The 12,973-nt window shown below is 43.1% G+C and overlaps 1 protein-coding gene across 1 annotated transcript in view; it reads left to right on the forward strand.

Annotated features, from left to right (window-relative positions):
• The window catches only part of RYR3 (ryanodine receptor 3), a 763,398-nt gene that overhangs the window by 512,223 nt on the left and 238,202 nt on the right, over window positions 1-12,973 (forward strand). Inside the window, exons 50-51 of the mRNA XM_088456566.1 lie at window positions 3,264-3,404; window positions 5,965-6,128. Coding sequence (XP_088312692.1) covers window positions 3,264-3,404; window positions 5,965-6,128 — 305 coding nt within the window. The remainder of the gene's footprint in view (window positions 1-3,263; window positions 3,405-5,964; window positions 6,129-12,973) is intronic.

The raw sequence follows: 12,973 nt of genomic DNA on the forward strand, positions 1-12,973 counted from the left end.
ACAGTTTCTATATGTGCCTCCCACTTTTTAAGGGGCCAAAAGTAATGGGACAAACTAAACAATCCTAAATCTAACTTTCACTTTTTAATACTTTGTTGCAAATCCTTTGCAGGCAATTACAGCCTGAAGTCTGGAACGCATAGACATCACCAGACGCTGGGTTTCATCCCTGGTGATGCTCTGCCAGGCCTCTACTGCAAATGTCTGACAAACTAAACAATCCTAAATCTAACTTTCACTTTTTAATACTTTGTTGCAAATCCTTTGCAGGCAATTACAGCCTGAAGTCTGGAACGCATAGACATCACCAGACACTGGGTTTCATCCCTGGTGATGCTCTGCCAGGCCTCTACTGCAAATGTCTTCAGTTCCTGATTGTTCTTGGGGCATTTTCCCTTCAGTTTTGTCTTCATCAAGTGAAATGTATGCTCAATCGGATTCAGGTCAGGGGACTGACTTGGCCATTGCATAACATTCCACGTTTTAGCCTTAAAAAACTCTTTGGTTGCTTTTGCAGTATGCTTCGGGCCATTGACCATCTGCACTGTGAAGCGCCGTCCAATGAGTTCTGAAGCATTTGACTGAATATGAGCATATAATATTGCTCGAAACACTTCAGAATTCATTCTGCTGCTTTTGTCAGCAGTCACATCATCAATAAATACAAGGGAACCAGTTCCATTGGCAGCCATACATGCCCACGCCATGACACTACCACCACCATGCTTCACTGATGAGGTGGTATGTTTTGGATCATGAGCAGTTCCTTTCCTTCTCCATACTCTTCTCTTCCCATCACTCTGGTACAAGTTTATCTTTGTCTCATCTGTCCATAGGATGTTGTTCCAGAACTGTAATGGCTTTTTATATGTTGTTTGGCAAACTCTAATCTGGTCTTCCTGTTTTTGAGGCTCACCAATGGTTTACATCTTGTGGTGAACCCTCTATATTCACTCTTGTGAAGTCTTCTCTTGATTGTTGACTTTGACACATATACACCTACCTCCTGGAGAGTGTTCTTGATTTGGCCAACTGTTGTGAAGGGGTTTTTCTTCACCAGGGAAATAATGCTTCTGTCATCCACCACAGTTGTTTTCCGTGGTCTTCCGGGTCTTTTGGTGTTGCTGAGCTCTCTGGAACATTCTTAAAAAGAAAGAATGCACTGAACAGTTGATTTGGCCACACCTAATGTTTTTGCTATCTCTCTGATGGGTTTGTTTTGATTTTTCAGCCTAATGATGGCTTGCTTCACTGATAGTGATCTCATATTAAGAGTCAACAGCAACTGATTCCAAATGCAAATGTCACACCTAGAATCAACTCCAGACCTTTTACCTGCTTAATTGATGATGAAATAATGAGGGAATAGCCCAAACCTGTCCATGAAATAGCTTTTGAGTTGATAGTCCCATTACTTTTGGCCCCTTAAAAAGTGGGAGGCACATATAGAAACTGTTGTAATTCCTACACCGTTCAACTGATTTGGATGTAATTACCCTCAAATTAAATCTAAAAGTCTGCAGTTAAAGCACATCTTGTTTGCTTCATTTCAAAGCCATTGTGGTGGTGAATAGAGGCCAAAATATGAAAATTCTGTCAATGTCCCAATATTTATGCACCTGACTGTATATTGAGCCTGTATAGGTTAGTATTATGCATCCATAGGGCTGTGCTTTGTCAGGAATAGGGCTGTTAATCTGTCTCTGGAACAGTATAAGGTGGGGTTTTGGTAGTGCATGGGATGTATTGATGTAGACTGATATGAAGAGGGGTCTAGTACAGTACATACTTCTACCAATCTCACTGTTTTACAGAATATTGGACTGAACATTGTTCTCTTAATTAATCACTGATCCAAATTCACACTATGCAAATAAAACTAAGGTTGTCAGGTCTGCATTATAGCACGGCGCAGTTATCGGTTATTTAATCAACTTGTTTTGAAAGGTATGCAGTCAGGAACCTGCCGACCGCCGGCTTTCCGACTGTGCAATCCCAGCATATATGAAAGCTAGAAATGCTAATTTAGCAGACTTATTTATTATTTATTTATTAACAGTTTTTTATATAGCGCAGCATATTCTGTTGCGCTTTACAATTGTAAACATTAATAGAACAAAACTGGGTAATAACAGACAGATATATAGGTAGGAAGGCCCTGCTCGTAAGCTTACAATCTCTAGGGAAATAGGCATTGATACACAAAGATAGATGCTATATACTGCATTTTGGTCCAGCCAGAATGCAGTTTCTTGGTGGGCTGCATGATCCATTTACACTGGAATGTCGGCCAAATGTCATGAGGATGTGAGAGAAAGACAATGTGTGAGGTTGTGTGTGGACTGTGAAAGGGGATGTAATTACATATGGAGGCTATGAAGGTTATGTCAGTAGTTCTGGGATCTGATAAGCTTGCCTGAAGAGGTGAGTTTTCAGGGATCGCTTGAAGGATTGGACTTAGGGCCGTATTCAATTAGTTTCGCACCCGCAATACTTTTTCACCTTTTAGTTACGGAAACTTATTGTGCGCTGCCCCTCTATTCGCCGTATTCAATTCCAAAGGACGTGAAACCGCGTCCCGGCGAAACTCAAACAGCTGAAAAGTGCTCTCAGAAATGGGAAAATCAGCCTGACACCCCCCCCCAAAATATGCACTAACATTGGGGATCAGTATAGATGTCCCCGATTAGCCCCCCTGAAGCTATTTGGGATACTTAAGTGCTTTCAATTGCCTCTAAATAGTGTCTTGCACAAGTGGTGAAGAATAGCATTAAGCAGTTTTTTTTGAGAAAATAAGTAGTCCTGTCAAATTTGGGGTACTTGAAAATGGGTGCAAGCATGTTTTAAAATCGCTAAAGTAAAGTTTTAAGTGCCGCCAAAAACGCACCTTCAGCAAGCACCTGCAATCAAAAAAACACCACTTTGCACTTTTTCGCCCCATTTTTTTAAATCATTTATCGGGTTTTTTTTACACAGTTATCCTTTGGAGGGCTGTCCCAAGGGTTCTGAATAGTTTCCCCACCTTTGCACCCCAAAATAGCGATTTTTTTTTTTTGCGAATCTTTTTCGCTTATTACATTGCATTGTTTTCGTGTCCGCGAATACGGCAATGATTTTCCGCCTGGCGAAGTGATGTCATCCGCGATACTTTTTAGCAGATTACGGCTATCCGACGCTTATTGAATACGGCCCTATGTTAGAAAATGCGCACAATGCTCTCATTGATTATATAACTATATTTTGTTTTCTTGCAACTTTTGCAGCTCTTGACAAACCATTACGAGCAGAGTTGGAAATATTACTGCCTGCCTTCCGGATGGGGGAGCTTTGGTTTGGCCTCAGAGGAGGAATTGCACTTGACTGAAAAACTGTTCTGGGGGATATTTGACTCCCTCTCTCATAAGGTATTTTCACTTTCTGATCTATGGTATCACATGTCCTACGTTGGATCTGTCTGTTCTATACTTCTGTTGTTTGTCAACTCAGTATCCTGCCATTCTTTCATTTTGGAGAGGCATTAAAATTGCTGCCAAAGATTTTCATTAAATTCAGTGAAGCCAAACAGAACAAAAGAGATTATTCTTTAATATTTGAGGCATTAAGGCTTAAATTGCAACCGAGGATAATAAAACACTTACAACTTCAGGAGCTTCTCCATCCTGAGGCTGAGCTAAAACCGAATGGTGTACTATAAACAGAATCTACAGTGGGGAAGGTAGATGAAAAATCCTTGCCAACCTACAGTATATGCTGTGATGCAAAATGTCATTTAGAACGAATTTCCTTATCCTAACATTTGTTGTATCTGTGAGCCGTTCCAGCTGTGTAATCAAGTTTTCCTCGAAGTGTTGTCTGCGAGCAGATACATTTTAACCACATCTTTTGCGTTCTAGTTCATCAAATAATTCATATATTGAATTTGTAAAGCTTGCAGGTCTTGAATTTTTAAAATGTGCATAAAATATCAGGCTGTTATGTAATCTTCAGACTCCTATCGAGGATGAGTCACCTTGTGTGACACATATATGACAAGATGTGACAGGTGTTCAGGATGGCTGTGTGAAGGATTGACAAAGTGATAGAAATTCTGATAGTAAATTAGAATTACATGCGGTCGCCATCATCACCCAGTGTGCTGAAAACGACGTTGGGGTGCTCTCCACGTAAATGAAACTGTTAATATTTAATTCACTTTTATAATGCACCATTGTATTGCCGAGATCCAATGCAGAGACAGATTTACTTGAGCTGTGTTGGTCTCCTAGGAATTCTCCGGCATGGATCACTGACAGCAGATAATGAAATCATTACTCTCTATGCTCAGTTATTTCGAGGGAAAAAAAAATATGCTGTTTTTCGAGCCATCCATGATCTTTTGGAGTCATTGAACATGGCTTGCTTGTACACAGAGAGTCAGAGACTGCCTTGAGGCAAAAGATTAGGATAAACTGCTGCTGTTACACTGGAAATAGTTCTAGCTCCAAATAACTTGAATGCGGCACTTAGAAAAATACATGGAAATCTTTGTAATGGAACTGCATTGGTGGCATGATATTTATTGCTTTTTTATATATATATATGTACAAAAGCATGGGGGGGTCTGCTTCTCAAAACAGAATTTGTACTAATATGCCAGGTGTGATGTTTTGCTTTCAGCGCTTAAGTGTACAGTGCCGTAAATATAATGATTAACAGATTGACCATATATGATGCTGTCATTTCTATGTAAACCACATCCGGGGAGATGTATCGAGTCTTCTAAGAGTGGAGAAAGGTCAAGTGAAGAATTTACCCATAGAAACCAATCAGCTTCTACTGATCATTTTATAGAATGTAGTTGATAAATGCCACCTAGAAGCTGCTTGTTTGCTACGAGCAAGGTCTCCACTTGTCCCCTCTTTAAAAGGTTTGATACGTCTACCCCATCGTCTTTATTAGCATCTGAAGCACCAATATTCTAACATTTTATGTTGTCATTCTTAACTCCTCTGCTCACTCAGAGCGAGTAATGATATTTCGTATATCAGCAGGGACTGAGCTCTGAGCTTACTTTCTATTTTTAGTGTTGATTTTAGTAGAAATGGCAAACTGCAATAGAATTGAAATGAAATGAGTTCTTACTTTTCAGCAATAAAGGGCAAAAGTTTGTCATCCTTTCCAAAAGTAGACCAACACAGTGATAAACTGAGGTCATGTTCAATGTAGTCTTTGGTGCGAGCCTTTTGGTCTGTCAAAATTTCCAAATTTGAACATACTGTAGATTAACGAGAATAGTAGTGTTTACGGTAGGAAAGGGATCACAAGGGGCAATTCAATTAAATGCTATGTTGAATAGCGCCGTAATAAGTGCCCGGAGGTATTCAAATGTCTACATTGCGCACAGCACTTAAGTCTGGAGATGCAGTTTACCGCGCTTAATGACACGGGTTTAGTCACTAAGTAAATGCTATTCTCCATCTTAATTGCTGGGACTGATGTTCTTAGCGCACACAGTAAGCTCGCAACCAGCATCACGGCACTAGTTTAGTTGGACTCCTGCTTGCACCTCAGGAGGGTGCGAGCAGAAATCCTTTAGTTGTGTGTTTACAACGCAGCCAATTGAATAGATGTGGGTGCTATTCCCGGCTCTTCAACATCACATTTAATTAAATTCCTCCCAAAAGCTATAAACTACATGTCTGTTCCTTCTACTGCTTAGGCCCTCCTACTGAGTTTTTGGCAATAGCAATACAGATTGTTTATATAATGTATTGATAAAACTGACACAAGAATATTAAATAAATTGAGTTTATATTTGCATGGATTTGCAAGTGGCTTGTGTTAGGCTTGAATGCAGACCTTGTGGCCTTGTTACTTTACTAAATGTCTTCTCCAGTTGCTGCTGTGACCTGGCTGTGTCTCTGTCACTAACAATTTGCATGTTTTTCTGTGGGACTTTCCAACCAGTTCCTATCTCTCCTGCAGAAGTATGACGCTGAGCTCTTCAGGATGTCTATGCCTTGCCTCAGTGCAATAGCTGGTGCATTGCCACCTGATTATGTTGACACCAGAATTAAAGCAACTCCTGAGAAGCAGATGTCAGTGGATGCTGAGGGAAATTTTGACCCGAAGCCCATCAATACAGTCAAGTAAGTAATGGTAGATTTTACGTTGGAGGAGAAACCTGAGGAACACCGCATTCATGTTGGAGTGAATAGCTTCAAGGCTAGGTTATACGCTGATGCCATTGCTGACCGCAACATCACTATAATTATACATAATATACTTTCCTCCTAGAGTTGTGGGCCTATTCATGTATGCACAGACAAGTGGCAGCAGGAGCTACAACCAGTGCTATCCAATGATCATTCTTTAACTCTGCACAGTTACCATAGGGATCCTGACTCTGTACTGCTGTGGTGCACAATTACCATAGACCTGCTACTGCCGGCTCCCTCGTGCACATGTGCACTGGCAAAACATCGAGGTGGCCGTGCCGTCGTAGACCTTACGGCCGCCTCTGAATAAGATCCACAGTGCCTACAATAGTAGTGCCCTTAATACAATTCCCATAGCAGTAGTGCCCCTTACACATAATGCCCACAGCAGTGGTACCCCTTATGCAGTGCCCCCAGTAGTGGTGCCCCGTGCAGTAGTACCCCAAGTTGTAGTGCCCCTGTAATAGTGCCCCAAAAAGTAATGTTCCCTGTATTAGTGCCCCCAGTAGTAATGCCCCCTGTAGTATTGCCAACAGTAATGCCTCCTGTATCAGTGCGAGCAATAGTAATGCCCCTGTAATAATGCCCCTGTAAAATTGCCCCCAGTAGTAATGTCCCCTGTAAAAGTGCCCCCAGTACTAATGCCCCCTTTAAGAGTGCCCCCAGTAGTAATGCCCCCTGTAAAAGTGCCCCCAGTAGTAATGCCTCATGTAAAAGTGCCCCCAGTAGTAATGCCCCCTGTAAAAGTACCCCGTGTAATAATTCCCCCTGTATAAGTGCCCCCAGTAGTAATGCCCCCTTTAAGAGGGTATGCAGTCGGGAAACCAGCTGCCTTAATATCGACAGCCGGCTTCCCGGCTGCTTTATCCTGGTGTGGGATAAATGACCGGCGTCTATATCTAGAAGCCTGTCATTTACCTGGCGCCGGGCGCCATGAGCGGACAGCCGCGGGGGGGAGGGTTAGGTTTAGGGCACCCGTGGGGGACTTAGGGTTAGGCCCCCCCGGGAGGGTTAGGGATAGGCTAGGGGAAGTGGGGGTTAGGCAACCCCGGGGGGTAGGTTAGGGTTAGGAACCGCTGCCTAAACTTAGGTTTAGGCAGCGGGGAAAGGGGGGGTTAGGCACTTAGAGGGGGGTTAGGGTTAGGCACTTGGGGGGGAGGTTAGGGTTAGGCACCCCTAAGGAGGGTTAGGGGTTTAGGTTAGGTTAGTTTATACTTACCTTAGGGACGATCAGGATTTCCAGCGCTGTCGGGCTTCCGCTGCCGGGCTCTGCTGATCTGTCGGGCTGCCGGGAAGCGAACTGCCGGCCATGCGGCAGCCGGGATTCCATACCGATCCCCTTTAAGAGTGCCCCCAGTAGTAATGCCCCCTGTAAAAGTGCCCCCAGTAGTAATGTCCTCTTTAAGAGTGCCCCCAGTAGTAATGCCCCCTGTAAAATGTGCCCCCAGTAGTAATGCCCCCTGTAAGAGTGCCAAGCCCATACAAAAGAAATCCAACACAATACTTCCCTTTAGCCCCGATCCTGCGTCTGCTGCCGTCCGCCGCTCCTCGGAACTATGGGAGAGACGTCATGACGTCTCTCCCATAGTGCCTGTGGGGGGGGGGCCATAAGCCGGAGCTCAGGAGTGAGCTCCGGCTGTCGCTGCAGGTGAGAGAGCCGGGCGGTGGGGGTGCGGGAAGGACTGTGGCGCTGGGGACCGCCGCCCACAGCGCCCTCTGCTGGCTGGCGCTCTACCTGCGTAGTCAGCATAACAGGCTGGCCGGCCCTGCCATTGGCTGAGAAGCAACCCCACACATGAATGGTCTCAGGATGCTTTACTGTTGGCATGACACAGGACAAAGACTTTTGGAGGATGGCCTGGTGTCAAGAAGGGTAGCAAAGAAGCCACTTCTCTCCAGGAAAAACATCAGGGACAGACTGATATTCTGCAAAAGGTACAGGGATTGGACTGCTGAGGACTGGGGTAAAGTTATTTTCTCTGATGAATCCCCTTTCAGATTGTTTGGGGCATCTGGAAAAACGCTTGTCCGGAGAAAGAAAGGTGAGCTTTGTCATGCCCACAGTAAAGCATCATGAGGCCATTCATGTGTGGGGTTGCTTCTCAGCCATGACATTTTTCCTAAGAACACAGCCATGAATAAAGAATGGTACCAAAACATTCTCCAAGAGTAACTTCTCCCAACCATTCAAGAACTATTTGGTTGCAAACAATGCCTTTTCCAGCATGATGGAGCACTGTGCCATAAGGCTTAAGTGATAACTAAGTGGCTCGGGAAACAAAACATCGAAATTTTGGGTCCATGGCCAGGAAACTCCCCAGACCTTAATCCCATTAATCAGCCATGAATAAAGAATGGTACCAAAACATCCTCCAAGAGCAACTTCTCCCAACCATCCAAGAATAGTTTGGTGATGAACAATACCTTTTCCAGCATGATGGAGCACCTTGCCATAAGGAAAAAGTGATAACTAAGTGGCTCGGGGAACAAAACATCAACATTTTGAGTCCATGGCCAGGAAACTCCCCAGACCTTAATCCCATTGAGAATTTGTGGTCAATCCTCAAAAGGCGGGTGGACAAACAAAAACCCACAAATTCTGACAAACTTCAAGCATTAATTAGGCAAGAATGGGCAGCCGCCATTCAGTATGTGCCCCAGAAGTTGATTGACAGCATGCCAGGGCAAATTGCAGAGGTCTTAAAAAAGAAGGGTCAACACTGCAAATATTATTGACTCTATGCATAAAATGTATGTCATTGTCAATAAAAGCCTTTGACACTTATGAAATGCTTGTAATTTTACTTCAGTATATCATAGTAACATCTGACAAAAAGGTCTAAAAACACTGAAGCAGCAAACTTTGTGAAACCAATACTTGTGTCATTCTCAAAACTTTTTGCCATGTCTGTACTGCCTGTGGTGCACAATTACCATAGGGATCCTGACTATGTACTGCCTGTGGTGCACAATTACCATAGGGATCCTGACTATGTACTGCCTGTCAGGGCCGGCTCGAGGCATGTTCGACCAGTGCGGTCGAACAGGGGGACCGCTCCCAGCCATTCCCGATTTCAGCGGGACATTCCCTGTTTTTCAGGCACTGCTCCGCTGTTCCACCCACAGGACGAAGTGTCCTGCGGGCGATCGGGATGTTGAGCACCTCAACTGCCGCAGCTGTGCAGCGGTGCCGGACCCTGGGAACAAGAATGGATGCCGCGCGCATGCGCGCGGCATCAATTCAGTGCAGGGAGAGAGCTGGGGGCAGCCCAGCTACTGATGTAGTGCTGGGCTCTCCCCAAGCCGTCGTTAAATGAGAGGCGTGCTGTTCGGGCACACCTACAAATAACATTGTTTAGGGGGCATGGTCTATGGTAATTTGGCCATGGGCCCCAGGGTATACTGCCTGTCTAATCACTTTAAGTTTGGAGGTGCAATGTGAGGAGCACAGTTCACCCACCTCAATCAGACACTAAAGCGGCTCTTACCCTGCTGTGGTGTGTGACAGAGAGGGGAGGGGGGTTACAGTGCTACACATCACTACACAGTAATCGCTCCAGGTGATGTAAATGGTCAGGGCAGATTGCTGGTGACTTCGTCAGTAAGGCACACATCCACTTGCAGACATCAAAACGACTGCACGATTATGACATTGTAATCGTGCAGTCGTTTGTCAGTCTGTACTGTGCATACACTGAATGTTCAGTCTAGGCACATCAAAAGTGCGATGATTGATGTCGGAAACGACCAGCGGAAGCGCGCATCGCTGGTCGTTTCTGACATGAGTGCACGATTTGTGCACGATTACGATGTCGTAATCGTGCAATCGCTAAGTATTATCGCTAAGTGGATGTGTACCTAAGAGTTCCAGCCAGACTGCTGCAGTGGCAGTTGCTGTGAGGCCATGTCCACTGGACTCCGCAGCTTGTGGGTGGTTGTTGTAAGGGGGCAGGGAGATAATACAGGACTTGTGCCATACATGAAAAGGTGAAAGTCATATGGGACAATGGAAGGGGAGCCATCAGTAAAAGGTGAGAGAGGGCACAAAGTGACCCAAAACCAGGAGAGAGATGTATGTGGCAGGGTCACTTAAGTCTGAAATACATGTCGAGCACATATTATCAGGCACACCATGCACCTGTTGTATATGACACACTGTATAATGTACATTTGACATGTAGTCAAAACTAGCTGTGTAATGGGGGTCCATGGTGAATGTACATCCCAGGGCCCCAGTTTGTCTTCATGCAGCAATGTCCACAATGATGTTAGATTTATCTTCTACTACTAGCTCACATGGCCAAATTATGCTGCTGTTATGTAGAGGAAAAAGGCTATTGTGCTGTGTGATCACTTTATTCTTATTGTGCTGCATTATTGAATTGGAGCGCAAGTTTCTCTATATTATTATTACTGTCCTGCTGTTATAGTGTGAGGGGATTATCACATCTGAATATAATTGACATGGGATAGAGGATAATGAGACGGACAAAAACAATGGCATTGAGCAGGTCCGACACACTGAAATAAGCATTGCTATGTCATATATGATCATCTCTTAAGAGATATATATATATATATATATACATAAACATTAACGAATTATAAATACAACAGTTAGTTTACTCTGCCTTTAAGAAGAGATTATATCTCAGACTTGAGTGCCAGCATTTCAGGGGCCCTAAAGCACCGATAGTGACGTGATGCTCATTCAACAGGGGAAGGTGCACTAAGCCTTGGAGAGAGAGAAAGTACCAACCAATCACCTCTAACTGTCAGTTTACAGGCTGTGTTTGAAAAATGAGAGTTAGAAGCTGATTGGTTGATACTTTATCACTCTCTAAAGCTTAGTGCATCTTCCCTGGCACCAAGGGCCATCTGCCCTGTGACTTGTCTGACAGTGTTGAAGAGGGGACGTGCACCCTGTGCATTTCCTACTAGTCCTGCTCCTGCCAGCTGCTGCTTCGCCATGTCAGTGTTAGGCTAGGAGAGTGAGGTGCTGTGCTGTAAGTGTACTAATATAACCCAAGTACAGATGCGAGCACGTTTGATTAGGAATGATGACACCCAAATCACAAAACATTTCCACCCCGTGTCTTAATTTACCACGCCCACTGATTTGCATAACACAGGAAGCATTGCTCTGTTAAATACATAATTACCTGTTCGACGATCCAAATAATGGGCTCTCTATGGGAACATTTGTGACAAAAAATGTTCTGCTTGTGCATATTGCTAAAAAATCAGCAAGAACCTCTCCCCATGTTCATTGACCCATATAGGGTGCCGCTCATTTCAAGCTCTGCTCAGGTCGGATATTTTGTCAATGCTGTGTTTAGATGTGTAGGTGCTTGGTTCTCTTACTGCTGCAGACTAAAACCCCAGACATTTTTACCATTCACTGCTCTGTGCCATTGATTACAGGGCATACAGTTGGCATAGCAAGTTTGCACAAAAGCTGTATTTATACCACAAATAGTAAAAATCTTGACAAATGCCGAATTTCTAAAGATGAATTATAATAGCAGACGCATGGCAGAGTATATTATGACAGATGAGACAGCATCATTTGATTCCGTAAAAGTGTAATTTTACAGGAAATAATATTAGGACAGTACCAGCTTTTGCCACTGAAAATATTTAACTCAAATTCCCTCTATTACATACTATATTAACACAGGCCCTGTAGTATGAAATCAGAAATAACTGCACGTTATTTAGGATGTTTCTAGGATAAAACATATATTTGCATGTGAACTTGCTAAGTTAATGTAGAGTCTCCCTATTGTACTTGAGATCATATATAAATGTACTAGTTCCGATATACTGCAAGTGATACTTCAACTTTCTATGTTTAAAATATTTAAAGTATTGTAGCTAGTGGAATTCTGTGCTGCGAGATCAGTTGCTCGTATTAACTTATAGTTTAAGGCTTTTTACTTGTTTTTGGCCTCTCTCACTCTTGATTTAATGGCTGTTCCGTATTGGTATAGTAGGCCTGGACAACCTGTGGCTCTTCAGCTGTTGTGAAACTACAAGTCTCAGCATACCCTCCCACCGATCAGCTGGTAAAGCATGTTGGGACTTGTAGCTGGAGAGCCACAGGATGACCAGGCCTGGTATTGCAGTAATAAGAAAAGTTAAACAGAAGACATTATATCTATGTGAGCTGATTGTTATTATAGAATTCTACAATTTACCCTTATTATTTTTTTTTCTTTTTATGCAATTCATATTTTTCAGATGATTTTCTTATGATATATTAACATTAATCAACTTATTTGTCAGAGAATTGATATTAATGGATGAAAATCATTGAATCAATTATAGATAGATGCAGACACTACACCGTTTGAGATTGTAAATTAGCATTAAAATATTTTTAGTTTTATATATCTATCTAATAAATACAGAACCACCCACATAACCTCCATAAGCTATCCTACCCAATTACATCCCACTATACAGTCCACACATAATTTTACATATTTTCTTTCTTCACTTTCACATCTTCTGTGTGACTGGGTAATACAGCCCACCAAGAACCTCTGCCTGGACCATTGTGCAAAAGGTATCACCTATCCTTGTGTGTCAATGCCTATTATCCTATAGATTATAAACTTGCGAGCAGGGCCCTCTTACCTACAGTATATGTCTGTCTGTTATTAACCAGTCTTGTTTTATTAGTGTTTGTTCCCAGTTGTAAAGCGCAACGGAATATCCTGCACTATATAAGTGACTGTTAATATCTATCTATCAACAGAATCTATCTAATA

The sequence above is a fragment of the Taudactylus pleione genome, unplaced genomic scaffold, assembly GCF_031769625.1.
Source record: "Taudactylus pleione unplaced genomic scaffold, aTauple2 ptg000707l, whole genome shotgun sequence".
In the NCBI taxonomy this organism is placed as follows: domain Eukaryota; kingdom Metazoa; phylum Chordata; class Amphibia; order Anura; family Myobatrachidae; genus Taudactylus; species Taudactylus pleione.